The sequence below is a fragment of the Catharus ustulatus genome, chromosome 2 (assembly GCF_009819885.2).
Source record: "Catharus ustulatus isolate bCatUst1 chromosome 2, bCatUst1.pri.v2, whole genome shotgun sequence".
Classification (NCBI taxonomy): domain Eukaryota; kingdom Metazoa; phylum Chordata; class Aves; order Passeriformes; family Turdidae; genus Catharus; species Catharus ustulatus.
The window spans coordinates 767,404-793,158 of NC_046222.1; the positions used below are offsets into that span (position 1 = coordinate 767,404).

The following is a 25,755-nucleotide window of genomic DNA, read 5'->3' on the forward strand; positions in this document are numbered from 1 at the left end:
CAATTAAGCAAAAAACAACATTTCAGGTGGGTGACTTGATTACTGTCATCCCACACTGTGTATGGGCCTGGGAGAGCTGGCTGTTTTACAAACCCAAGAGAAATCTGCATTTACCAGGTTATTGCTAACAAGAACTGCTTCAGCTGCTCTGCAGACTTGGCTGCCTTACCCTCCACATGGCTCCCAGGGGAAAAGCTCACTCCTCAAGGAGCACATTTGCAGAAGTTATAGATATTTTATTAAGTCCATAGAGATTAATATGAAGTATACAGAAGTTATGTGTCATCTTTATAGGTGACACTGGCCATAACTGAAAATAAGCATTAGCTTCACATTCCAGAAACTGAGGGAAACCAGAGCTGGACAAAGAAAGCTGAACATACACACAATTGTTTTTACCTTGAAATGTTCTTCACAAATCACAGAAAAAACTGGTTTGTGTTATATAATTTCATTTTTGTCTTTATCATAAAGAAAAAATTGAGTCCGTGAATGTGAGTAAAAAAGTCATCAATTATTTGCCACAAAGCAAAGTAAGAGAATCAAAGTGTCTTCATTTGTCAGTGTAATGGAAAGTAAGATGTCATTTAAAACTCTGTCTCTTATTTTATTAATTAAAGTTCCAAGATATTAGTGAAGTGACCAACTTACACAGATTTATCCACTGTCTCAGTTAAGGAAAAAAAAAAAAAAATCAGTGAAGGAGATAAAAAAATTGGTCACACACTCAAAGACAAGGGAAGTGCAAACAGGGCTTTTGGCTGTACAAAAGGAAGCCCTACACCTAGGAAACACCAAGAGCAGGACAACAAGGTTATTTACTTTCTCATAGGAAAGAAGAAAAACTGTCCTTCCAGACAGTGGCAGCCACACGTCTTTTCCAACACCAACACAAGACCATGACTTTTCATTATTCATCCCCACAAAATGCAAGTTCTTGTGCCAGAACTTTGGGGTTTTAAAGCCATTTCAGCTGTAAGAGACACTTCAGCTAACATCACTGCTTGCTGAGAAATCACAGTATGGACAAAAAAAATAAACCTTCCAGATAAAAGACAGAAGGAGAGAGGGGTCTGTGAGCTGATGTGGGTTTTCTGTAAAAACCTTGTTTTCAATTTAGACTTAAGTGCTTTAGAATAAGTGCAGAGTGTCTTGATGAACAAAGTCAGTGCTATTATTAAAACCCAGGAAAATCTGTTTTAAGAGGTAACGAAAAGGGGGGGAAAATCCAAACCCCAACACCCACAACTAAACCACCAGAAGGCTCAAAAACTGAGATGGGGGAGGAAGAAAAAGAGCCAGCATTGTAACAGGCACTCCATATCCCCTCCTTTACCCATGAAGAAGCAACTGGTCCTCCAGGAAAGGATCCAGTCCCACAGCAAAAGAACAAAGGAGCTGGTGTGGAAACACTGGTTTGGCATTTGTATTTCAGGAACACAAGGAGAGACCCCAAGGAAATTGGGAGTGCTCAGAGCAGTGACAAGAAATGAGTGCAACAAAAAAATAAAAACAAATGTCTTAAAAGTATCCCAAGCAGGACATAGCGACTGGGGAAAATAAAGAAAAAAATAAAAATCCAAGGACAAATAAACTGCCAGGGAAAATGAAGGCACATATACATGAGTGTGCATATCTATCTATCTATCTATCTATCTATCTATCTATCTATCTATCTATCTATCTATCCTTCTCTTTTCACCCCCTCACACCACCTCTTGGAATTTTACCTCAGAATTTTGCTCCTTATCTAAGATCTTAGAACACCAAATAACTATTTACAGCAAATTTTTATATAATCTTCGGTATCAGTTACATGTGTCAACACCGTGGTTTAGAGATGGGTACAGCTAAAATTCAGCTCCCTTCCTTGTTCCTTGTGGCTTCTCCCTGTTGGGAAGGGGAGCTGCTCAGAAGACACCCAGGTACTTCCAGCTGCATTCATTCAATTAGACCTGGATCTTCTTTCACATACATTTCCCAAACCAATACACAAAAAGTCACCCAACCACTATTTCTAGAGGGCTGTTTCACAATAATACATCCAGTTTCTCAAAGGACACCGTGATTAGCTCAAGGAACAACTTGGACACAAAAACTTACACCCTATTTACAAAAAAAAAAAATATGTATGTAACAAAGGCAAAGCAAATTTACAGCTTGAGAGGTTTCCCAAGTCCTGCCTCACAACAGGAGCCTGTGACCTGCTAGAAACGACTTTCTGCTCTTACTGCCCCTAACTGCATGTTTACAGGATGTTGATACAAAAGAAGTAGAGGTGTTCAAGAGTATTAAACTCAAGCCACAATACAAAATATTTGAGAATATTTCCGGGTGCTTTTTCCATCAGGACAGAAGTACACGGTAAAGTATCTATAAAGCCAGGGATGCAAAAGGCAGAGGGGCCAGTAATGGCACAAGGAACAGGGTGCTGATGGCCTTTACTTCTCACTCTTTAGAACAGCAAATTATTAATTTCTCTCATTCTATAATTAATGCCCTTTGATGGTTTAGTTTACACAGAAACCTGAGAACCAGGGAGTTTTGAAGTAAAGGGAAGAACTGCTACTTTAAAATTTACCCAGTTTGATGTATGATCTTAAGTCTAAGTGTGAGGTAACACAATAAAAGTACCTTTGAGGACTTGAACTGCCTTCCTTGGCTTTGCCCTCTTGCTCGAGTGTCTGTGCCATAAAAAGGTGTCTTTATTTACAAATGAAGAGCCATGAGCCTGTTTTATACACTCACTAAACAAACCCCGGAGTGCAGCAGCTGCACAGAGAGGAGCAGGAGCTACAGAACCAGACAGTGGTTAGTGATTAGTGGGTATCAAGCACCCAGGTCATTGTCAGGACACCTCCCCTTCTCCAATTTCCAGAGCCGTCCAACACGCCCTCAACCATTCCAACATGCCTAAGGTGTCCAACAACCCTTTCCCAAACAGGCTCCATGCACAGTCAGCACTCTGTACATTCATTCACTGTGTTTTGGAATGCATTTTATTAATGAATTTAGAAACCACCTGACCCAGACATAACTGCAGCTACCTGTTCCTGTACAGAAACAAAGGGATGGTGGAGGACACGACCAACAAGCGCAGATATTGCACTATTTTGTTAACAAAAAACCTTTATTGTTAATGCTTGACCAGGTCTCTAAAAGGAATTGCCAGCTCTATCCATTTTCCTTCCCCTATAAAAGTCACTGCTTCCTTTCCTCTTCAGGTCCCCGTTCTTCCTTAAGGGAAGGAGAAGGATCTGTTGCTAAGCTGTATCTCAGCAGATCAATGCAAGTTTTAAATGCCTGACCACCAGCTGGGAAGCACAGCAACTATTAGGTGCTGCCGAAGGTAAGAGATCACCATAAAATCCAGAGCTGACAGGCTGCATTCTTTGGAAAATAAAGTGAGATTTGAATTTGACCAGATATGACCCCAAGGCAATGAAGCTAAATAGAACTTCATGAACTAAGCTACTTCTGTGGCCTAGAAAGACCATTCACAAATCCTGAATCACTGGGGAGAAACATCTTCACAAAAGATACTCATACGAAAATGACATCATGCAAGCGCACAGAATAGAGTTTTGTTTTCTACTCATGTGCTCTGGAAACACAGCTTTCAGGATCAGGGCAGAGCTCTTTGTCCAGCACATCTCCTGGAAAGCTGCTTGTCTCACTACTTCTCCTACCAGGAATCTCCACCAGAATGCCACAGCTTCCAATACTCCTGGAAACAAGTTCAGGGCAGAGAAGAGACTCCAGCCAGATGCTGGCACTTGTGTCCTTCTCCTTTTCCGTGCACATGGAGACTCACTGGGGATCCTGAGCTCCAGTAACTGCTGGAGAACCGCTGGGAAGGATATCCTGCTAACCTCTATTTATAGTTCCTCAGGATGGAGGGGAAGGCTGTCACAGAACGGGTAAAATGAAGTCTCACCATTGGCAGAAAACAGCCGCACTGGATCCAAACTTCAACTGCCCAGTGCCCTCGGGATGGACAAACAGCACAGAAGGAACGTGCAGCTGAAATAAACAGCCTCAGGACCTCCCATCTGTTTGTCTCCAGGCTCATCTAGGTGGGGTATCAATTGTTTCAGGGGTACACATTAACTGAGACACATCGCTCAGCGAGTGATATGCATTACTCAACACAAATAAGAGATTACAAAACAGGAAAGCAGCAAGATTGTGAAAAAAAATATTCATTTCTAACTTTTATAACCAGTAAACTATCCCTCAAGTTGTCCAGATGAAAGTAAAAGACAGACATCTCCTAAACTAAAACATGCCGAGGATTTATACGGCAGATCTGTGGGTTTGGTAGGGGTTTTTTGTTTGCTTTTGTTTTGCGGGTGTGATTTTATTTTATTTTTTTTTTAAGAAATATGTTTGCTTGTTTTCTTAAAACCACAAAAAGTTCTGTCCCCAGTTACCTTTTGTGATTTATTTATACTGTGCCATTACTGTAACATAACACATACACCTAACAGCACATGAATTCTAACTTGTGAAAGTAAACTCCTCAGAGAAAATACATTCCACTACAGACCTGTCAAATCCCACCTATTCAGCTGGCAGCACCTGCTCAGACTACAGCTGGGTTAAAAAAAGGCAGCCAGTAAAAAACCCTGCTTGCTCCTGTAGAAACATGAGCACTTGGAAGAGGACATTTACTGGCAAAGTTGCATTCAAAATGCAGGTCCAAAGAACAGCATTGGGAATGGCACACAACCCAACACGATGGAATTACACAATCCAGGAGTTCCCACCCCTTGCCAAACTCACTCCTCTCCCTCCCCAAGGTCTTCTGCCAAGAGGGGACCCCAGCTCCACAGGTCAGAGGACACCAGGTTTACAGCCACGCTTTGAACTCGGGCCTCCCACCATCCCAGGAATCGCCACAAACACCAAACCCACCCAAAACCCCCAAACGATGGGACCACTCGAGGGAGTCAGTGGCATCTCCTCTTTCAGGCAGAGTGGCAAAGAGCTAGCAGGTGCCACCTCCAGGGAAGCAAGGCCAGCAGAGAATCACCACCTCTAGCACACACAGTGAGTGCAGCACCAAACTGCAGCTGGAGTAAAACCGCAATTCCCTGGCTACAGTGGCACTGCACAGCCAGCAAGTGCAGCCATTCCCAGCCTGTGGGGTACTCTGTAGCTGCCCCATCTTCACTGCTGAAGCTGCTCCCGTCCCAGCCAAAGAATTCAAATCTTTCAGTGACCTGGGAGTGGCACCCCTGAAGGCCTCACAGCCGAGCCCTCCCAGGCTGAGCAGCCCCTGCTACCCCCAGCACTCTGGGAACACCACCCAGACCTTTGGTACGAGCGCTCTCTCCCTGAGAAAGCCCAGAAATGAACAATACCTGCCCGTAAATCTGACCCTCCTCACATTTCACACCAGCCCGTGCTGCCCTGCCTGCACAGCCCCAGGCAACACAGGCGGAAAAGGGAAGGGATCAGTCTGAGAACTGGACTTTATGCCCTGCACACGAGCACAAACACAGGTCCTGAGAGGGAGCAGGGCAGGAACCACACAGCCCCTGAAGTTATCCATGTGCTGCTTCACACACCACTAGCTCTACGGGAGCACTCAGCCGTACAAAGGACTGCAGAACAGGGATTTTAGCAAGTACACTTCCCTCCCCCAGAACTGAGATCCAAGTGAAACCCAACTCTCAGGATTTCACTCAGTATTTCCAACTGCACGGAAGCAAAGCATCCCACCATTCCTACACGGGAGAGGAAGAGGTACAGATCCCAACATGTCTGTTTCCAAGGCACAGATTAGTCATGGGATCCCCAGAAATACCACTTTTGCTCTGCAGTCACCGTTCAGCACAAGCAGTGGGGTTATTGTTTGACAGGCACCATTCAGGTTTGTCAAACAGCAGTGCACTGCCAGGACCACGGCTCATATTGAGGCAGGTAATTAAGAATATTGCTGCTCTCTCTTTCCATCAACACTGAAAATGGCCCACGTGTGCTGTTTTATTATTTTGGGAAGGTGACTTGGCACCCTGCCATCCCACTGGTTCAAAAACCCCCAAAAACACTGGTAAACAAACAAACCATTAACAGGAACTTTTCCCTTTGCACTTGCACAGTTCTGGTAAGGATGAGGACATTCTCAGGTGTGTGTGTATGACAATCCCTTGCAGAGAGTGAGCCTTAGACAGCCTGAGTCCACCACACGGGAGCAGCTGCTGTTTCTCCTGTTTCCGTTCAACAGGCAGGCACAGCCACCCAGCCTCCAACACCAATCTGGGAACAGGCTCTGGCTCAGCTTTAACTGACTTTCTGTCCATGGAGCGTCTGCAAAGCCACGGTGTCCAACTGAAGCAGAAGTGTAACTAACAGTAATTAACAATCATATTCCAGTCACGTGTCAAAAACTTTATACAGCAGAGGCTGAAACTGACTTGCTATATACTATGCAAAAAACAACCACGGTCCGCTTTGCTTCCAACTCCTCTCAGTTGACTAAGAAATAAAAAAAATAAAAAACTCCAAAACCAGAAGAAAACAGGGAAGGACCTTCTGTGCGGTATGAAAGGCGAGTAAACGCTTTCCAACCTGTCCTGTCCCCAGAACAGGGAACGACCCATCCCAGGCGCGGTTCCCACACAGGGATGAGCCCCCTCCCTCTGCAGCCTCTGCCCGTGCCGCCGCCTCGCACCGCGGCTTTCTGGCCAAGCCACTACCGGGAAACACAAGTCCCGAAACGCGGCTTCCCCGGCCCCCGAACAACACACAGGGCCGGGGCTCCGCGTGACAGCGAGCCCGCCTGGAAACCCCTGCGAGCAGCGATCCGGCCCAGGACCCGCCGATCCCGCTCTCCGGCGCTGCCAGGACGAAAGCGAGGGGAGCAGGGAGAGGACGGAGGCTGCGGGGAGGCCCAAAGGTCCCTGCAACGCCTCCCCCCGCGCAGGCCCGGCCCGGCCCGGCCCGCGCGGGGCCTCGCGGAGCAGCCGCTGAACGGCCCGGCCGCGCTCGCCTCCATTTTCCCCCGGAGCACCGCTCCTCGCCCGGCGGCAGGCCCGGGCCGGCGCTCCTGGCGCAGGCCGCAGGCGGTGGGGCCGGGCCCGGCCGGAAGCGCGAGGAGCTGGGGGACGCGATGGCGGCCGCCGTGTGTCCCCCCCCGCGCCGCGGCCCGCGCTTCGCCGCCCGCCCCCCGGCTCCCACCTCTTGGTTGAAGGCGTTCACGGCCTCCATGTCGGCGCTGAGCGGCGGGAGGCGGCGGGAAGGCGGCGGGCGGTGCGGGCGGGCGGCGCGGCAGGGCCGGTCGGTGCCCTCAGGGCGCGGCCATGATGGCGGCGGCCATGGCGGGGCTCGCGGGCAGCGCGCGGCCCGGGCCGACCGCGCGACGGGCGGGGGGGGGGGAGGCGCGGTGCACGCCGGGATCGGCCGGGCCTCCTCCCGGCCCACGCGAGAGGTTGGGCGGGAGCGATGGCGGCACCACGTGACCGCTGCGTGCCGCGCGCGCGCCAGCGCCATGTCAGCGCCTGCCCCGCTGTGGCGGGGGGGGGACAATGGCGGCGGAGGCAATGTCCGGCCCTCAGCCGCTGTCACTGCCACCGACACTGCCCCAGCCCCTAGGACAGCACCGCTGTCCCGACACGCCGCGCACACGCCGCGGTTCGGCCCTTCAGAGCACGCCGCAGCTGCTGTGGTGCGGCCGGGCTCGGCTCGGCTGAGCCCGGCTCGGCTCGGCTGAGCCCGGCTCGGCTCGGCTGAGCTCGGCTCGGCTCGGCTGAGCTCGTGTGTTCGGCTGAGCTCGTGTGTTCGGCCAGTCTCGGTTCGGTTCGGCTGAGCTCGGTTCGGAAGAAGGGGTTCAGGGCAGCTCAGTGGGTCCAATAAAACGAGTCCAACAAAATTCCGGGTCCTGTCAGTGCTTTTCTGTGGGATGTAAACACGGAGTGTTTAAGCCTGAGAAGGAATGCGTGACTGATTAACTTGTAAGAATTTTTGGGTTTGCAATACACTGGTTAAAAAAAAAAAATCCAGTTGGATTGGATTTGAGGGAGTAAAATGAATTCCTATGGAAGAGACAATTCTTAGGTCAAAGTTGGTAAGAGTTTTCCTTGGTGCTCTGGAGAAGCACTGACCAAGTCCTGACTTGCGGCTTCTATTAAACTTTCCGGGTATTGAGCAAATAATCCTGACGGGCTTCACACCCTGATTTTTTTTTTTTTTAATTTATTTTTATTTTTTCTCTCTTCAGTCTACTGCTGCTCCGCCAGTGCCTGCAGCCGCCAGGAGATGGCCCCGATGTCCGCACTAAGAGGGGAAAACCAGGGAAACACGATTTGCTCTCCCTGAAACCGTGTCTGAGGAGTGTCAGCAAATATCCTGGGCCAGTGTGAATTCACAGGATAAAAGATCACTTTGATCTCGTAGCACATGAGGGGCGCAGATTCAAGAACAAAGTCCAGGAACTTGTTGCTTCACAAAAGAACTCTGTTTCCTTGCTCAGTACCAAGGATCTGACGTGTCCCTGAATTCAGAGGACGGTCATCAAACAAAATTCCTGGGTGTTGGTGGGGGGTTGTTTGTTTTTAAATAAAAAGTAATCTAAAGGCAGCTTCCAGCACTTTGCTCTGAGATGTTGAGGTCTGATATAAAGATTATTTTCCACTGAAAAAGGCTTTATCACTTCTGGTTTTGTATATTTCTACCTGCTCTTCCTCCCCAAATTATGGTGTTTATACCCTTCACCGAGCTTGTGTTGTTCTCTTCTCCAGCATAACCCACTTGGGACGAGCCACCCCAATGAGAACCTTTTTATCCTGGTAAAACTTCACGAAACATCAGGGCCAGCCATTATCCTGAACTGGTCTTGTCACAGCAAGATCCCTGTAGCCAGATCTGGAGGGGAAGGGACGGAGCTCTGAACTCCCCAAGGTCACTGCCCTTTGTCACCTCCTGTCCTTTCACCTGCCTCTGCCCACAGCCATCTTTCCTGCACCAGTTTTTATCACTGGTTTATTTCAGGATTCACTTTCAGACCTTTTGCTTTGCTCTCAACAAAAGCAGTCAGCCCTGCTTGCATCCAAAATTCCCCAGCCGGCGTTCTTTTCAGTCAGAAAACCGAGTGCGAGGACACAAAAACCTGTTTCAGTTTCTTAGTAAAAACATCATTTTATATATACACACATATATATAAACACACCCCCACACACACAGACTGCACCATGGCCACTGAGCAGATTGTTTTCCACATTGTGTGCAGAAGGATTCTTGCAGAGGATGATCATTTTTGTGATTCAGGACTGAATTAAGCCATACAAAACTCCATCCAAATTGTGGAACGGCCTGGGTGGGAAGGGACCTTTAAAACCCATCCAGTCCCATTCCTGCTATAGGCAGGGACAGCTTCCACTGTCCCAGGTGCTCCAAGCCCCAATGTCCAGCCTGGCCCTGGACACTTCCAGGGATCCAGGGGCAGCCACAGCTTCTCTGGGCGCCCTGTGCACAGGGAAGGATTTCTTCCTAGTATCCAATCTAAACCTTCCCTCTGGCAATGGGAAGCCATTCCCTGTGTCCTCCCTTCAGATCCTGGAGAGAAAGTCCCTAATGCTAAGTTCCTAAGCAATCCAAAGGTCTGAACACTGGAGTCTGGGAAGGGAAAGCAGTTGGAAAACACCTCTGGTGTTGATTGTGTGCCAGCGTCAAACACTTACCCACTGGCTGGCAGGAGATAAAAGTCCAGGAGCTGAGAAAAGAGGGAGGATAACAGGAGAGGCAGGGAGGGCTGGCTGTGGCCAGTGAGAGTGCCTGCTTCCATGGAATTCTCTTTTAGGAACCCTCTGGATGGCTGTAGGAATGGGAGACCCATGTGCCCTTTGGTCCTGCACAGGTCATGCTTCATTTGCTCTGGTTGTGGTTTGTGGGGGTTTTTTTTTGTTTTGTTTTGTTTTGGGTTTTTTGGGGGGTTTTTTGTTTGTTTTTTGGGTTTTTTGTTTTGTTTTGGCAAGGTAGAAATCCCATCATTTCAAATGTAAATAATTAATAAAACAAGCCCTGCCAAAATAAACATTCCTGTGCGTGCGTGTGCGGATCTTCTCTTAGAGAGAGGAAGCAAGTTGTGGGATGGGTGTGTTGGTTCGTGTGCTCCTCCAAAACACTGGAGTACTGGAAAAAGGGGGGGTGTTTGAAGGACTCTAATTCCAAACTCATCTCCTGGAAGCAGGGAGGCCATTTGGCTTTTCCCAGATTTTAATGTTCGTGTTTGTTTGTTTTCCCCAATACATACATTTCTGTGTTCTGTTTTCCTGTAATTCCTCTATATCCACAAATATGGGTCATATTAGAAAAATATGGGCAAGCCTAGAGTGAATTCTAGGAAAAATACCTTGCTCTAAGTATACAAGTACAGCTGGAAATGCATTAATGTTGAATGCACATGCTTGTAAATAAGATCTTTTTTTTAGATATTTTACTCAATGTAGGGATTGGGACATTCTTCAGAAGGAATTACTGCCAATATTTTGAGAAGATTCTTAAAGCTTTTCTGTATTTTTGATATTAAACTATTTGGAAAGCAGCCAACTGGCAGTGAGGCACATTTGGCATGGGCTGAGAAGATGTGTATTCTGCTTGGAGTGACCCTGAGGTCTCTTAGCATTTTATTTAGAATATTTAGAAGATGAAGCTCATGTAATTATGCTTTTTGTACACATTTTTGTGTTTTGGGGAAACGAGGCCTTAATCTGGTAAGGAGATGACTAATTTATTTATGTTGTTATTGGTTATTTGATTGGATAAAACCTTGGCTATTGATTGTCCAAATGTTTCAGTTAGTAATGCTCACACATCTAAAAATCATCCTGTGATGTTACCAGGGTTACTTCTAAAAATAAACTTTTGTAAAAAATGGACTGATTTTAAATATTACGCTTTAAATTTACTTTTGTGTGGCTTTGCTCTGCTTAAAACCTACTTTATTTGTTTTAAGGTTCACATCCACTTTTCTCACCTGTCTTGTATCTTATCCTGTATTAATGTATATTAGGGGACAGACTAAAGGAGTGCTTGCATCATAACTGAGAGGCAAAATCCTGCAGTCACATAAATACCTAATCCCTGGGCATTTAAATGCATCCCTGGATTCATCCCATAAATCAACTTTGTCCCATTTGTCCTTCACCCTCCCATGTTCTTCAGCTTCCTCTCCTTTGTGATCTGCCTCTCTGTCCCTTTGCACTTCCTAATGCCAAGCTTGTGACTGCTCCTTCAATCACCTTCCATGACAAGTGGAGCTGGCTTTGGCAGGAGATAAAACATTGCTAGATGAGCAGATAGAAATGGAAAAGGCTCCAGATGAGCTCGTGAGAGCTGAGCAGACTCTATCAGTTGATTGAACAAAAGTCAGTGCCTCTGCCCTGTATGCTTTCTGGAACTTCCCACTCTCTCTGTCCCAAAAACTCCCAGTTCAGATGGCAAAGCTTTGCCTTGATTCTCCCTGCAGGATCTGGTTGGTTCCAGCAGAATAACTGCTGGTTCATCCTGCCAGATGGGCCACTGTGGTCCCCTGGGCCACCTTCCTGCCTGACACCCAGCACCAGGCTCCTTCCTGCCTGGAGCACAGCACAGAACACATCTGAGTCTGATTTAAACATTTCCAAAGAAGGAGACTTTGCCATAATGCCTCGCTGGGTTGCTGTGCTGGTTAATTACCCTCACTGTTAAAAATATGTGTCTTGTTTTATAGCCTGAATTTGTCTGGATTCAGCTCCCAAGCCCTGGATCTCATTATAGCCTTGTCTGCGAGCCTGTGCTCGTACTCAGGCACACAGACTGGGAGCAGGAGCCCCCTCCCTTTGCTAGGCTTAAAAAGGACCAAGTTCCTCCACTGGAAAGTTGATTATTTAAATCTTTTTTTCACTCTCAGAGCGCTTTCCTGAATTTTCTTTGGTTTACCAACTCCTTGATTTGTGGAGGTGCAGTTTTCCAGGAGTGCAGGATACTTGGATATTTAGCAAGCTTTTTTCTTCCTTTTTTCTTCTTTCCTCAAGGGAAAGCAAGAAGAAAAATCCATTTTTTGTGGACTGAGATGTTATTTTTGATAGGCAGGACGGCCCGCCCAGTGCCTGAGTCACGTTATCTCTGTTGGCCACTTCGGAGCAGACAGGCAATAGCAGGGTCTGAAAGTGCTGTCAAAGCCAGAGCTACATGAGTAATTCCTCTCCCCTGCCAAATATTTCACGGTACTTAGTGTTCATCAGCCAGGTGGATCAGTGCTGATTCGAGGGAGAATGTGCTTGCTACAGAAACAGGTGCAGGAATGAATAACCCACTGGGTTTTGTAACAATCAACCTGATATTCAAACACGTCTGCGGGTGATTCTGTGCTCGTGCAAGTATGCAAACCCAGAACTGTGTTTTTATCTGTGTTTGGTTTTTTTTTTTTTCCCTTCTTTTATTCTAGAAAGTCTGTCAGTAAAATATTCAAAAATTTTATCTGGATCATTCAGGAACTGTCTTCCAGTTTTCCACTGAAGGATTTACAAGGATGTGCTGACTGGAACCTCTCTCCCCCTGAGTGTTTGAAGCAATTCCCCTCCTGGAGCCCCTGGGATCAGAGCCCAAGTGTCTGCAGCAGCCACAGTGGAATCTGGGGGCAACAAACCCATCTCTGTACTCAGGGCACCAGTAGGAGAAGGATCAACAAAATCTCATGGGAAATAATATTTCACCAACTTTTTTTTTCCTTTTCTGCTGAAGGGGGAAGTTGGAGTCATGGACAAATGGTCCCAGAGCTCCTCCTGCTTTGTGTTCCTTGAACCAATGTGATGGGGGGGCTTGAGCTTGTGGATAACTCTCCTGAGACTGAAAAATAAGCAAGGAATGAAAAATAACCTGGAGAGAAACCTGGAGGGCAGCCTCTGGAGGAGCTGCCCCCAAGCCAGGAGCAGGGATTTGAGGGGGGTGTGTAGCTGTGTGGAAAGGGAACATTTTCTGGGCTGGAACACGGTGCAATGCAAAGTGGGGAGGCTCTGTAAAGTGTAGCCCCAGGTTTGGGGAGGAAAACCGAAACAGCAGAGTTTCCTTGTGGAACGCACAGCATTCTGTTTGTTTCCAGGTGTGGGCTCCCATGCAGGCTCTGGGGCTGTGAACCCAAGCCCCCCACTCTGGAGCAGTGAGCCAGCAGAGGCTGCCCCAGGAATTTGCTGTTCCTCTCCTCTGGGCGCTATCTTGACAGCTGAGAGCAGCCAGAGAGCTTTTGCTGACACGCCCTGAACTGGAACATCTGGAGAGTGTAAGCGCTGCTTTCCCTGTGAAACATCCTCAGCTCAGGAATTTTCTTCTCCCAGTGGCCTCCTGCAGCCACATCCACTGACCCCGGGGCACAGTGCAGAGCCCATCTGCGTGCTCAGATGTTTGCCTGGGCTCTGGCAGGGAGCCTCGGGATAACTCATGGATAACTCATCCCACGGGAGTCTGTGTGGGATGAGCGGTGTCCTGGGATGGAGCTGGTTTTTAAACCATGGCTATCTGTCCAGGCTGTTAAACAAACTAAACAAAACCGTTTCGCCCTCTGGGCGTTTTACAACAAATAAAGTTATTGCAATAAATAAACCCCTCTGATTTTGGTGACTGTGCTGTAGGGACTTTGGACACTTCCAGGCATTGGGCATCCACAGCTCCTCTGGGCACCCTCAGGGCCAGGGCCTCCCCACCCTCACAGGGATCCATAATTTAAAATGGAATCTATTTATTTTAAGCTCGGTATCACTTCAGAAATGTTTCAGGTCCTGAACACATGCCAGAGTACTCACCTGTAAAAAACTGCACACTTCATAACTGGGTTTGCCAGCCCTGAATCTTTGATGTGGTTTCCATAGCTCGGGAAGGTGCATCCAGAGCCCTGACTGCAGCAAGGTACCTGTGATTTGTAAATGAGCCTTGCAATCACCACGTAGCAAGTGTGCTCTGGACACAAAGGGGACGCTTGGAAAATGAATGTTTTCAGCTGTGAAGCACTGAGATGAATTTTCATAGCTTGGGACGAGACTGCAGTGATTTGAAGATTTTTAATCTGATTATTTTGCTGTTTTCCAGCAGTTCATTCAGCCACCCAAAATTATCTCGTGCTTAAACAGAACATGGAGGTCTTTGTTCAGGAGGGAATCACTGCTCTGGTCACATTTTAACAAGGTGTTTGGAATATTTTTTGCAAGGCAGCATTTGAATATCTGACTGAGAAAAAACCCCATCCCTTACTGGAGATGCAAGCACACAGCCAGTCCTGGACTGTGCCCTGAAGCTCTGGGATATTCTCTGACCTGTTGCCAAGAAAAAGGAGGAGAGTAAGGAGATACAACCGTACATTTTGAGGGCATCTTGGTTCCGAATTGTCACCGTGGGATGGCACTGGCAGGAGTGTTTGGAGCTTCATTTCAACCCCATCTCTATCCTCACCATGCACTGAAATGGCTCTGAGAGCACAGGAACACCAGGACTGGCCCAAGGAGGCCACTGCAGGGGCTCTGTCAGCATTCCCCACACCTCACCCCTTCTCCTGCAGGATACACTAAATCCAGGGATTCACAGCGCTCTGGTCTCCTTGTTCTTCATATCTCATCCATCACTGATACCTAGCAGCTTTTTGAAAACACAGAGCACTTCCCACACAACCCTCTTGTGTTCCCTTACATGTAAATGAAAACTTAAATCCAAGGCGCTAAATGACACAACAGTGTGCTGCTGCAAGGAGGGCTTCACAGCAGTTTAATTGAAATTCCAAAACTGAACTTCTTAATTAATGGAATGTGAAAAAGAATAACAGCACCAACACAGCAGCCCCCTGCTAGTCCCTTTGATATTAAATTCCATTTGCTTTGTGGTACCTCCAAGTGCTCGGTTTATGTGGTGGCTGTGGAGAGCTGCAGGACAGGAGCTGCAGAGAGCAAACTGGAGATTTTTCTGGGAGCACAGGTCTAGCAGAGCTTTTGGAGGGGCAGTGCCAGATCACCCCACTGCCCCATTTCTGTGAAAGTCATCAAATAGTTCAGTGCTTCCTCAGGTAAATTTGTATATATATACATACATGTATATATAACTGTGTTCTGAATATTTTTGAGGACAACATATGTCCAAAGACAAGTTTTAAGCTGATGAATGCTCAGGTGCAGGCTCCTCCAGCCATGGAAAAGTGAAATACATTCATTCTCCATCCTGAGTTTAGGAAGGTCCCTCTCCCTCGTCACAGGCACAGAATCACAACGTCCTCAGCTGATCCTGGACATCCCTGGCATATGGAGAGGGTTCTCTTCCCCACTGCTGTCCCTGCTCCTTCCTGTTCTTGTGGCAGTGCCAGTAAATACAGGTTCTTCTCTGCCTGAACTCAGGGATTCAAACACCATAAACCCCTTAAAAATTATCTAAGAACAAGTGTATTCTCACTTCCAAAAATCTCTATTAAATCAAACCCATTTAATCTGTAATATCTGAACCCCAAATAAAATGAGTCAGCTGTCGAAATGAACCCCCAAAAAAAACTCAAACCAAAAGCTTCCAAAATCCCCAATTATTTTAAAGCAGGATGAGATACCCAGGAAAGCATAAGCAATAATGACTTTCTCTTTTTTTAGCCTATCAGCACTAAGTCAGGCTATCTCCTGTGACCTGACTGAAGTCAGCAGTTAACCACTGGCTGCAAAAGCCCTGCTGATGTGGCAGGGAAATGTTGAGTTACCACGTTTAATGTGACCAGGACAGAATGTACTCGGTGCCCTCCTGCAGCACAATTACAAGTTCCTCCTAAGGATTCAGCCCAGGTAGTACTCAACCCTGGGGATTTGGCCCAGGGGCCTCAGCCTCCCTCGTGGCTGTAAAACTCCCAGTCCACAAGCCAATAATTCATTTTACTGCAGTATTTTAAAAGGCTGGAGATGGCAAAGGACAATACTGTCAGGGTAACTCTGAATTTCTTTCCTTTCGTGGGTATAAATCAAGATCTATATTGTTTTTAGTAGCTTGTTGTTACAGCTTTTGCAACCTGAAGACAGACTACTGCCTTTAATTCATTAGTAATTTCAACAGTTAATCAGAAAATGTGATTACCTAGAAAGTCTGAAGCTCAAAATAGAGCACGCTGGTGTTAAATTTAAATTAAAGTATGGACAGAAATGAATGCAGCCTTTGATCCCCTTTTCATCCAGACTGCACCCTGATGGGCACAGCTGGACAGGATGGGAATCATGAGAAGGCAGCAGTCTCGCCTGGTAAAAGGATACTGTCAACTCATTAAGTCCTCCAGTCGAGGCAATTAAAAAAAAAATATTCACTGGGTTCTTTCAGAGCTCTCCTCGTGTTTGCTGCAATGGACATTTCTCACCAGTTTTATTTTTAAAAGAGGCTGCTTTTCAGGTGTTTGGCTGGAAAACACACCGTTAACATCTGTTTAGTCGTCCAAGTGGTGAAACCACGTTCCTGTTAGTGGAGCCCAAACAAAGGCACCCAGCTCTGCCTGCCTGTCCCTCTGAAGGGATATTCCTTTAGCCTAGCTCCAAACCCTCTTAGCACAGCCATACATTAAATAAGACAGGATGTGTCCTCTTCCCAGCTGGGAAGCAAGCTGTACTTTTCAGTGTCCCAATGTAAAAGTACAGCTTTTTTACCCCCTTTTCCCCGCTTTGTTCCCATGCAGCAACGCTTAAAACCCCCACATTTGTCATGCTGACCAGGGAAACTGTGCCACAGAACCATCACCTATCCCTACACCTTCCCACAGGGCACCAAACCTCCCCCAGGACAGCGTTAGGTCAGAGGACGTGCAGACTCTTGCTTTAGGTGGCCGTATGCTGCAATGCTTGTAAATGTACCCAGTACATGCAATGAGTGCATATTTTCAACCCAAACTATAATTTATGGGCTTTGAAGCTTACCCTTCTCCAGTTTCTGCCTACTGGGACAGTGCTGGATTTCTGTTTTGTTTGAAATTTCATCTGAAAACATCAATTTCAACGGAGCATGGTGGTGTGGAGCCAGCTCCAGGGTTCCCAGCCCTGAGAGTGTATTTAGCCACTGGGAACATGTTTTGGAGAGGTCAGTGAGAGATTCAGATGGTGGAATGTGGCCAGCTGAGCTCCAGAAGGCTGCAGGGTGATTCTGCACGGTTCTTCTTGCTGATGATCTGCCCTGCAGATCTCCCTCTCCCCCTCTTCCCAGCAGGCACTTTCTTCCCCCTGCAAGGAGACTGTGGGGAAAGCGGGGCATTGCTCAGCTCTGGGGAGTGTGAACAAAGCGGTGATGGCAGGAAAAAGTGGTGTGGAAGGAGCACATGGCTCATCAGCACCCCTGCCAACCAAAATCCCAAGAGCCGTGCAGGGAGACTCCTCTAGCAGCAGCGACTGGAGCTGGGTGGTGCTCCCAGGCAAGCGGTGGGAGTCAAAGTTTGGGATGGGATGGGATACAGGGATACAGGGATACAGGGATACAGGGATGGGATACAGGGATACAGGGATACAGGGATACAGGGATACAGGGATACAGGGATACAGGGATACAGGGATGGGATACAGGGATGGGATGGGAGCTCTAGGTCGGCTGGTGCCAGGCACAGCTGCCCCTCAACAGGTTTTGCTGACACAACTCACATCTTTTAGGGTGGTTCCTTTCACATTCCAAACTATTCCTTAACACAAGCACGCAGGCAAAACTTAAAAATGTGAATTATGCTTAAAGACAGATAGGGGCTCTTCGCGACTTTCTGGCTGATATAGCTGAAGACTAGTCGGAGGTTAAAATCCTTATGAAGCATTTCAGTGAATTAACTGGATCAGATCTCCCTCAGCACGAGTGGAAGGTGGCCAGCATCCCTGACCGACAGAGAGGAGGGCAGAGCACCGCTGACCGTCGCAAACTCGGAGCGGGGTGGCTTCGCCGGCTCCGTCTCCTCTCCCACCCCTGGGGCCGCCCGGTGACAATGGCAGTGTACTCATTCCACTCATTCCTTCTCCATCCCCGGGGAAGGTCGGTGGGGCAGTGACAGTCCCCTGGGCTCGGGTGCCCGGCGGGGGAGCGCTCGGGAGATGCCGGCAGCGGGATGGGGATGGGGAAGCGGCGGTGGAAGGAGCGGGGAGGGAGCGGAACGGAGCCGCCGGAGCGGCGGCGGCCACCGCGCCTTCCCGACACGGCGGCGAGCAGGACTCGGACGTGCTCTAGGAGGGAGGTGGGGAAAAGCAGCACAAAAGCTGCTCCCGAGCAGCAGCGAGGCAGAGCCACACGCAGAACGAGCCGCGCCCGGGGGCGCCGGGTTAATTCCCGGGAGAGGGATGCGCTGGGATGCCGGGGGGACAAACCCCCAGGCCGCCGGGTCTGCGCGGCAGCTGCTCCCGCCGCCTGCGAGCGGATTGAATTACCGCAAATTCAAACCGAGCGAGCCCGCTCCCCCTCCCTTCTCCATCCCTCCCTCCCTCCGCCCCCTGCCCCGCTGCCGGCGTGAGGCTGGAGCGGGGAGGAGGCACCGGGGGGAGGCGCCGGCTCCGAGGAGGGGCGGCAGCCCGGGGCACCTCGGCTCGCCCCAGCGCCGGCCCCCGCCCGCCCGCAGCCGCAGCCGCCGCTTCGGGGAGCGCCCCGGGGGCAGCGGCCGGAGCAGGGCAGGGCAGAGCCGGGCAGCGGAGCCGCGCAGAGCCGCGCAGAGCCTTGCAGAGCCGGGCATGCCGGCGGCGGCGGGCGATGGGCTCCTGGGCGAGCCGGCGGCCGTGGCGGCGGGCGGGGAGGCGCGGCGGGCGGCGGCGGACGGCGGCTCCTTCCTGGCCGCCTGGCTCAGCGCCGCCGCGCCCCGGGAGCGCCTCCGAGACTTCCAGCACACCAAGAGGGTCGGCAACTACCTGATCGGCAGGAAGCTGGGAGAGGGCTCCTTCGCCAAGGTCCGCGAGGGGCTGCATGTGCTCACCGGAGAGAAGGTACCGCGCCCGCCGGGAGCCCCCCGGGGGGAGAACGGGGGGAGAACGGGGGGTGGCTGGGGAGCGGGATGTGCTGAGTCCCTGCTGGCCGGGAGGATGAGTTCCCCGGGAGGGTGGAGGAGTCCACCCGGGAAGCTGGAGGAGCCCCCCAGGAAGCTGGAGGAGCACCCTGAGAGGATGGAGGAGTCCACCCGGGAGGATGGATGAGCCCCCCGGTAGGATGGAGGAACCTCCGGGAGGATGGAGGAGCCCCCCGGTAGGATGGAGGAGCCCCCGGGAGGATGGAGGAGCCCCCCGGGAAGCTGGAGGAGCCCCCCGAAGGATGGAGGAGCCCCCCGAAGGATGGAAGAGTCAGTCCCCCGGAGGATGGAGGAGTCCCCCTCGGCGCCCAACTTTCCGCAGCTCCGCCGGGCGCTCCCCCCGTGCCCGCCGAGCTTTCCGCGGCTGCCGTCTCGCCTTCCTCTTGCGCTACTTCGGCTGCCTTGACCTGTCTCTTTTTTCTTTAATTTTAAATCTTCTCTTCATCTGCCTTCCCCCCGTTTGTTTGCTGGCTTTTTCTGGTGAGACAAGCGGGGTTTTTTGGTGAGACTCGTGTTGCTGTGCGCAGTCCAGTCGCGACATATCGCGCGTGGGTACGCACAGGTACTTGTCGCGCACCTGGCGATGGGAGATGCTGCGGGAGGGGGCACGGTCCGGCCGTCCCAAGTTGTTGGTACAGCGCACGGCAAATGGCTTTGCTGGTGGAGACGCATCCCGGATGGCTCTTCCCAGGGTGCTGGTTGGCAAAGTCCGAGCAGGGTCTCTGCTTTCTGGTTTTTGTTCAGAGCCCTTCGTCGGAGGCTCTTACCCATCACTTAGGACAGGTCACAGCGTTATCAAGAGCAGCAAGGGCTCGGCTGGGCAGTAAATCGAGCAAGGACGAGCCCCCCGGAGCCCCCGACAAAGAGTTGCGCTGCTCTTGTTCATCCACACAACTTCTGAGTGCCGTGAGGAGCGGCTGAGGAGCTGGGCTTGCTTATCCTGGAGAAAAGGAGGCTCAGGGGGGACCTTGTGGCTCTGCACAACTCCCTGACAGGAGGGGACAGCCGGGGGGATCAGGCTCTGCTCCAGGGAACAGGGACAAGAGGAGAGGGAATGACCTCAGGCTGGGCAGGGAGGCTCAGGCTGGACACCAGCAGGAATTTCCCCATGGGAAGGGAGGTTTGGAGTCCCCATCCCTGGAGGTGTCCAAGGAAGGACTGAAGGTGACAGCGCTCTGGGCTGGTGACAAGGTGGGCGTCGGGCACAGCTTGGACTGGGTGAGCTCTGAGCTTTTTTCCAGCCCCAATGACTCCGGGATTCTGCGAGCTCTGGACTTGTGTCTCTCCTGTATCCGAGCTCCCTCCCCGGAGCTGTGTGCGGTGTAATTCCCTCCAGCTCCAGCAGCACTGCAAACGTGCCGCTGTCGGTGATTGCATTCTTGCACTCTCGGGTAGTTATTTTTTCATTCCAGTAAATTTGTCACGGAGTGAAATTTAATATAGGGCTCTGAGAATCTCATCATGTGAAAAATGATAAGGTTTGTGAATATTATCATGTAGGAATGCAAAAATAAAGAATGTTGCTCTCCTCTGTTACCAAGCGTGTGCTTCTCCTTGGTAACAGAAACATCCAATGATCCTGCGGTTGATAAAAGGCACATGCACACACACGTCCTCCCCACCTCCACATTTTGGGTTTGCTACATTTATCTCAGTCTGTTAACAGGGGAAAAAATAAAAAAGTCCCACCACACACACCTCTTGTCTCAGCTTCCAGGTCTGCTGCTTGATTCGGGATTTTTCTCCCCCGGTGTCTCAAATAACACACACCGTGACAAAGTGACAAGCACAAACTCAACAAGTCACGCTTCCTTCCACTGTGTCCATCCCTGAGGGCAGGCAGGGTGATCTCCAAGCTCTGTCTGACCTGACCCTGTGCTGTGGCACTCGCTGGCACTGGGTGAAGGATCAGTCACACACTTTCAAACTGACTAATCCAACGTGCACCTTCCCAGAAATCCACCTCTCCAATTCCAGCTGTTTGTGGACAAGCAGTTGGAGTTAATGGCAGGAGATAAGAGTTATCAAGGATTTGTTCCAGGTGAGGTGCTCTCTGAGTGAGGGGGAATGCTTTCCATCCCATGTGCCCCCACGTGAGGGTTTCACCCCAGGTTGGATCTGATGGACCAGCCTGGATGGTTTTAGCCTGGGCATTGCCTAAATTCAATCAGATTGGCAAAGCAGAGTCTGTCTGGGAGCTGTTCTGGCACAGCCCGGTCCCTCGTGGTGACTGAAATGTCACCCTTCAGCAGGGGGGGCCCAAACAGGTTTTGATTTGCAGCAGACTTCAGCAACTCCAGAAGAGTTAATGCACATTATTGTGTCAGAAAATGCAGTGTTTGGGAATGAAATCCGTGGATTAATGAACCCCCAGCCAGGCTGGCCCTGCCACAAGGCATTGTACACGGCCGAGGCGATGCCAAGAGAGTGCCAACAATCTGCCATTCCCTCACCCTGACATTCCTGGGAGCTGGGAAGGTCCTCAAGAGGATGGGATGGCAGCAGGGCAGCTGATGGCTGGTATGACCTGTGTGGGATGGCACTCAGCAGCTCCCACCAGCTGAGATTTTCCAGCTTTCCCTCCCCAGGTTTGTACCCTTGGACTTCAAACCCACACCTCTCACCGTGCTGCTCGTGGTTTGTGCTGCCCCAAGTGCCATGTTATTATTTGCTGGGCTTGAAAAAGCCCCTTGGTGGGGCCTGATGCAATTAAGTGCATTTTAGCTGAGCGCAGGAGAATGTTGGGCAGATTATTCTTTCTGTGGCTTTTGAATGAAATATCGCAGCCTGTGATCTGACATTTTGGGGTAAAGGGCTGATTTGTCAGCTCGACTCAGGCAGTGTTCATTGCTAATCCTAAGGAAACACAGCTCCTCTATGAAGAGCAAGCCAATTTAGCTTTCATTTGTGGCTCTGAAGCCCTGCTGAGTGAGCTGTGTTTGGGTGACTTTGGGAGCCTGGGCACAACATCCTCTTGGATTGTTCCAAGTCATTCACTGGCTGGTGGGGATCAGGCTAAGGAGAGAGCTCACCTTTATAAAGAGATTTTTTTTTTTAAAGAGGTCTATTTTTATAAAAATACACTTATTTTTTGCATTCTTAGGGAGCTCAGAGTACGTTGCCATCACTGTGGTGGGGTGATTTGAGGCTCTGTTATCACACTCTGTGTTATCTGTTCTGTTTTCTGCTGCAGACCCCAGTGCGATGTCCCAGCATTGTGGAATGACAACACATTGACAATACATTAAGCCAAATTTCCTGTAAACAAACCTGATCCAAAATTATATTTAGCTGCTTTTAAGCATAGTCTTTGGCACTACAAAAAAAAAAGAAATCACTGAGGCAAATTGACTCATTTGATTTCTCATCCACGGAAAACTTTGTTTGTAATTTTCTTCAGTGCTATTGTTGAGCTGGAACAAGGTACGTTTTTAGTTACACTTAGTCAAGAGGCTTTCTGCAACAGTGGGAAGCGGTGGCTAAAAATACAATTTACCAGCTTTTCTATGGAGGCAAAGCAATTAATATTACAAGTGGCCTGTTCACAGAAGAGTTCACGTTCAGAATGCATTTCTTTATTAAAGAGGTAGAGAAAATATAAAAAGAAAAGGCATATTTGAGCCCCCTCCCAGGCAAGTGCAGGGTGGGTGGGCAGAGCAGCCTCCCTGCAGAGACCTGGAAATGTCTCTTTGTGTGACAGAGTTAATTTTGCCATGAGTAAATTCACCCTTTCCCTGTGTGTTTCACCACAGGTGTCAGGGAACAGAGGCTTGGTGGTTTGGGGTTTTTTTGAGGGCTTTTTTTGGCAGGTGAGGCTGTTGCTCCATCGATGCCCTGGGTGGCTGTTCCCCCCCTGGGGACATCTCTGCTCTCCACTGGGAAATTCAGCACTGGGAGGGACTGTCAGCCTCGTCTGTATTTCAAAATCCAGTTCCCCAAGCAGTAGCACTGGCTTAAAACCTGGGAAATTGGGCACATAGCCATGTGCAGTTCTAGGATCTTTACCTCTGTCTTTATAATTTCTGAGCTTTGGGGGCCTTGAGGGTGTGTGTGGTGTCACTTTCCAGCCATCCTGCCAAGCAAATGGGACAGCAAGTGGCCTCACTGCAGGAAAAAGTTGAGTTTCTGATGTGTTTGCAGGTCTTTCAGTTCAACCTTTTTCTTCTTCCTCCCCCCCAGGTATTGTTGAGGTTGCAGGTAAAAGTGTAATTGTTTTCAGGGCATCAGAGGGTAAAGCTGCAGGATTTTAATTTGAAATTTGATCTGTTTGTTTTTATTCTCTTCCTCCAGTGGTACTTGTATATCAGTTTCCTGGATGTATTTGTTCTCTCACTTGTGTTTAGTTAGCAATTTTATCTTTACCTGCTCCTCAGCATGTTTTCAAATTTTATCTCTATCCAAAAAAATTTTTTTAAAAAGCTTGTTTAGAAAAGCACTGACTGTGGATCCATTTCCCAGGATGCTGTTCCCCTTTATTAAACAGCTGCCAACTGTTGCACCTGGATGATGTGCCACTCTTAATGACATGCGCTGAGGAAACAAAACCAGGGTGTTTCTGCAGCCTGGATTTTGACATTTTCTTGCTTCTAGGTGTTTGCTTTCACAGCCTTTCCCTTCACAGGGGTTTGTCAGCGTGTGCAGATCCAGGATTTGTGCCCGAGCCGCTCTGTGCACACTTCTGTGGATGTGCAGCCCTGCAGGAAATGTTTTGCAGAGCAGTGTTGTGGTTGCAGTGGCAGCACTGAGGACTTGGCTGGGAGCAGGAGCAGGCTGCTGTCTCGGTGTGCTGTTCCCTCCTAGGTGTTATGGAGCTTGCAAGAGCTTTAGCAGAAGACAGGGCAAAGCCAGACTGCTGATGTGCTCCCAGCTGCTCAGTCTGTTTCACCTGGAAAATAACCAAGTGAGAACTGGGTATAAAGCCATGCTCTTCCCTCTCTCCCTTTCCTGTGTTGCACAGCGGGTGTGAGCAGGAATGAGCTGGGATAGGCCAGGAGCCTGTTCATTAATGCCCAGCCTGACTTCCACAAAGATTGACTTAATGTTTTTCAGCTGTAGCTTGCAACTTGTTCTGCAATGAGCTGAACTGATGCGCGTGTAGCAGTTCCTTATCCTCTTGAGATAATCTGCTTTCAAGTTGGCATTCAGCAGTTTTAAGGATGCCTCATGTCAGCAATGTGCTGCTTTTCCTGCAGACTGTGTTCCTTTCAGTGGCAGATGCAGGATGGAGGGAAGCCGAGTGTTGTGGGTTGAATTGACACCAGGTGACGCTCACATCTGGATCCGAGTGTTTGTTCCTGCAAGTTTTGTTGTTTGAGCTTGTTTAATGCCATGGAGAGCTGCATGCCCGTTTCCAAAGGCATGTGTTCCCTCTGAAAGTCCTGGCAATCAGAGCACATCTTGCTCCCTGCATCGTGCAGTGTCTCCTCTGACACTGCTGACCTGCGGGATGCTGCTGCAGCTCCTTGCATTTCAGCAGATGTGCTGTCTTTGCCCCTCTGCCCTCAGGAGCTGGGAAAAGGGAGGTTATTCATGGGCAGCACTTGCTCTCCACCAGGATGTGAACCTGGCAGGAAGGCAGTGGTGACAAACCTCGTGGTGACTGAGTTGTGACAGTCTGCCTGCACCCCAAGCTGCTGTGCTGTCTGAGCAGCGGCACGGAAACGAGCTGAGGGTTTACGGCTGACTCTGCTGTTCTTCAAGGTTATGGAGAGGCATCAGAGCTGCCCAAAGCCAATAACTGGGGGGATGTCAGCCAGGAGATGAATTAGGGGGATTGCAGAGCTGGTGCTCACCTGGCAGTGGGGGATACAAGTGCACCAGAGCAAGCTGGCTGGACTCGGGCCATGCTGGTGCTGGTCTGCTTGCCCCACTTTGGCTCCTTCAGCTCCAGGTTGGCTGAGCTGTTATTTTCAGATGAACTGAAGAGCAGAAACCCCCAACCTCCCTCTGGCATGGCTCAGTGAGAGAGCTGTGTTTCCCTGCAGGGGATGGAGTGGTTGTGGTGGGCTGGAGGTTGTGCTGATGGAGAGAACTGGGCTGTCTTTTCTGCAGCAGGAGAGAAGCTTGGACAGAGGCACCCCTGACTGAGTGAACCCCAGCCACATCTGGGTGCTGACCTGTGCTGTGGCCAAGGGCAGGGTCAAACCTCCTGCTCATAGAAAGGGCCTGGAAGGAGCCACCGTGGTTCCCCAGGGAATCCACCTGTAAAAAAATCAACAAAAGCTGCTGCTGCACTGACCAAAGTCTCCTTTTCTGTCAGTGTTTGCTCTGGCCCTGGGCTCTGGGTTCAACACCTTTGGTGCTACACCCATGGTGCATCTCATTCGCCATGTGAGATCAGAGGCACGCTGAGGAAAACCACTGCAACAAAGAGAACTAAAAAAAGCCAAGTTATATAAAATAAAGTTCCTTTGCTCTCTGTCTGTTGTGGAAGATTGTCATGGAAACATTTTTTTTTTTCAGAGAATAAATTCGTTTTCTGTGAATAATGTCCACAGAGCTGAGGGAGAGAGCATATTATTTATATATAAAATCTTTATTGGAGACACCTTTTTGCTGGCTCCTGGCAGTTGTAAATGTTTTATCTGCTGTGCTTTAAATCACTACAAAGGAGGGTATTACCTGGGCCTCAAAAGCAGTGGCTCACAGGGACTGGGTTGTTGGTTTTTCTCTTCCTTAAAGCCTTCCTTAATGCTAGGGGCACTTAGCCTGCCTGACTCCAGTTCTGCATAAGACAGCTAAAATGTGAAACAGGGGCTGTT

General features: G+C 49.5%; 2 protein-coding genes across 4 annotated transcripts in view; one reads left to right on the top strand and one right to left on the bottom strand.

Annotated features, from left to right (window-relative positions):
* SCAF4 (SR-related CTD associated factor 4) overlaps positions 1-7,267 on the bottom strand; it is a 29,356-nt gene extending 22,089 nt beyond the window's left edge. For both annotated transcript variants that reach the window (XM_033052264.2, XM_033052262.1), the window contains exon 1: positions 7,186-7,267. In XM_033052264.2, the coding sequence (XP_032908155.1) occupies positions 7,186-7,215 (30 nt within the window). In that variant the 5' untranslated portion in view covers positions 7,216-7,267. The remainder of the gene's footprint in view (positions 1-7,185) is intronic.
* Positions 7,268-18,665: 11,398 nt separating this feature from the next.
* The window catches only part of HUNK (hormonally up-regulated Neu-associated kinase), a 37,786-nt gene continuing 30,696 nt past the window's right edge, over positions 18,666-25,755 (top strand). For both annotated transcript variants that reach the window (XM_033053302.2, XM_033053303.2), the window contains exon 1: positions 18,666-18,914. In XM_033053302.2, the coding sequence (XP_032909193.1) occupies positions 18,666-18,914 (249 nt within the window). The remainder of the gene's footprint in view (positions 18,915-25,755) is intronic.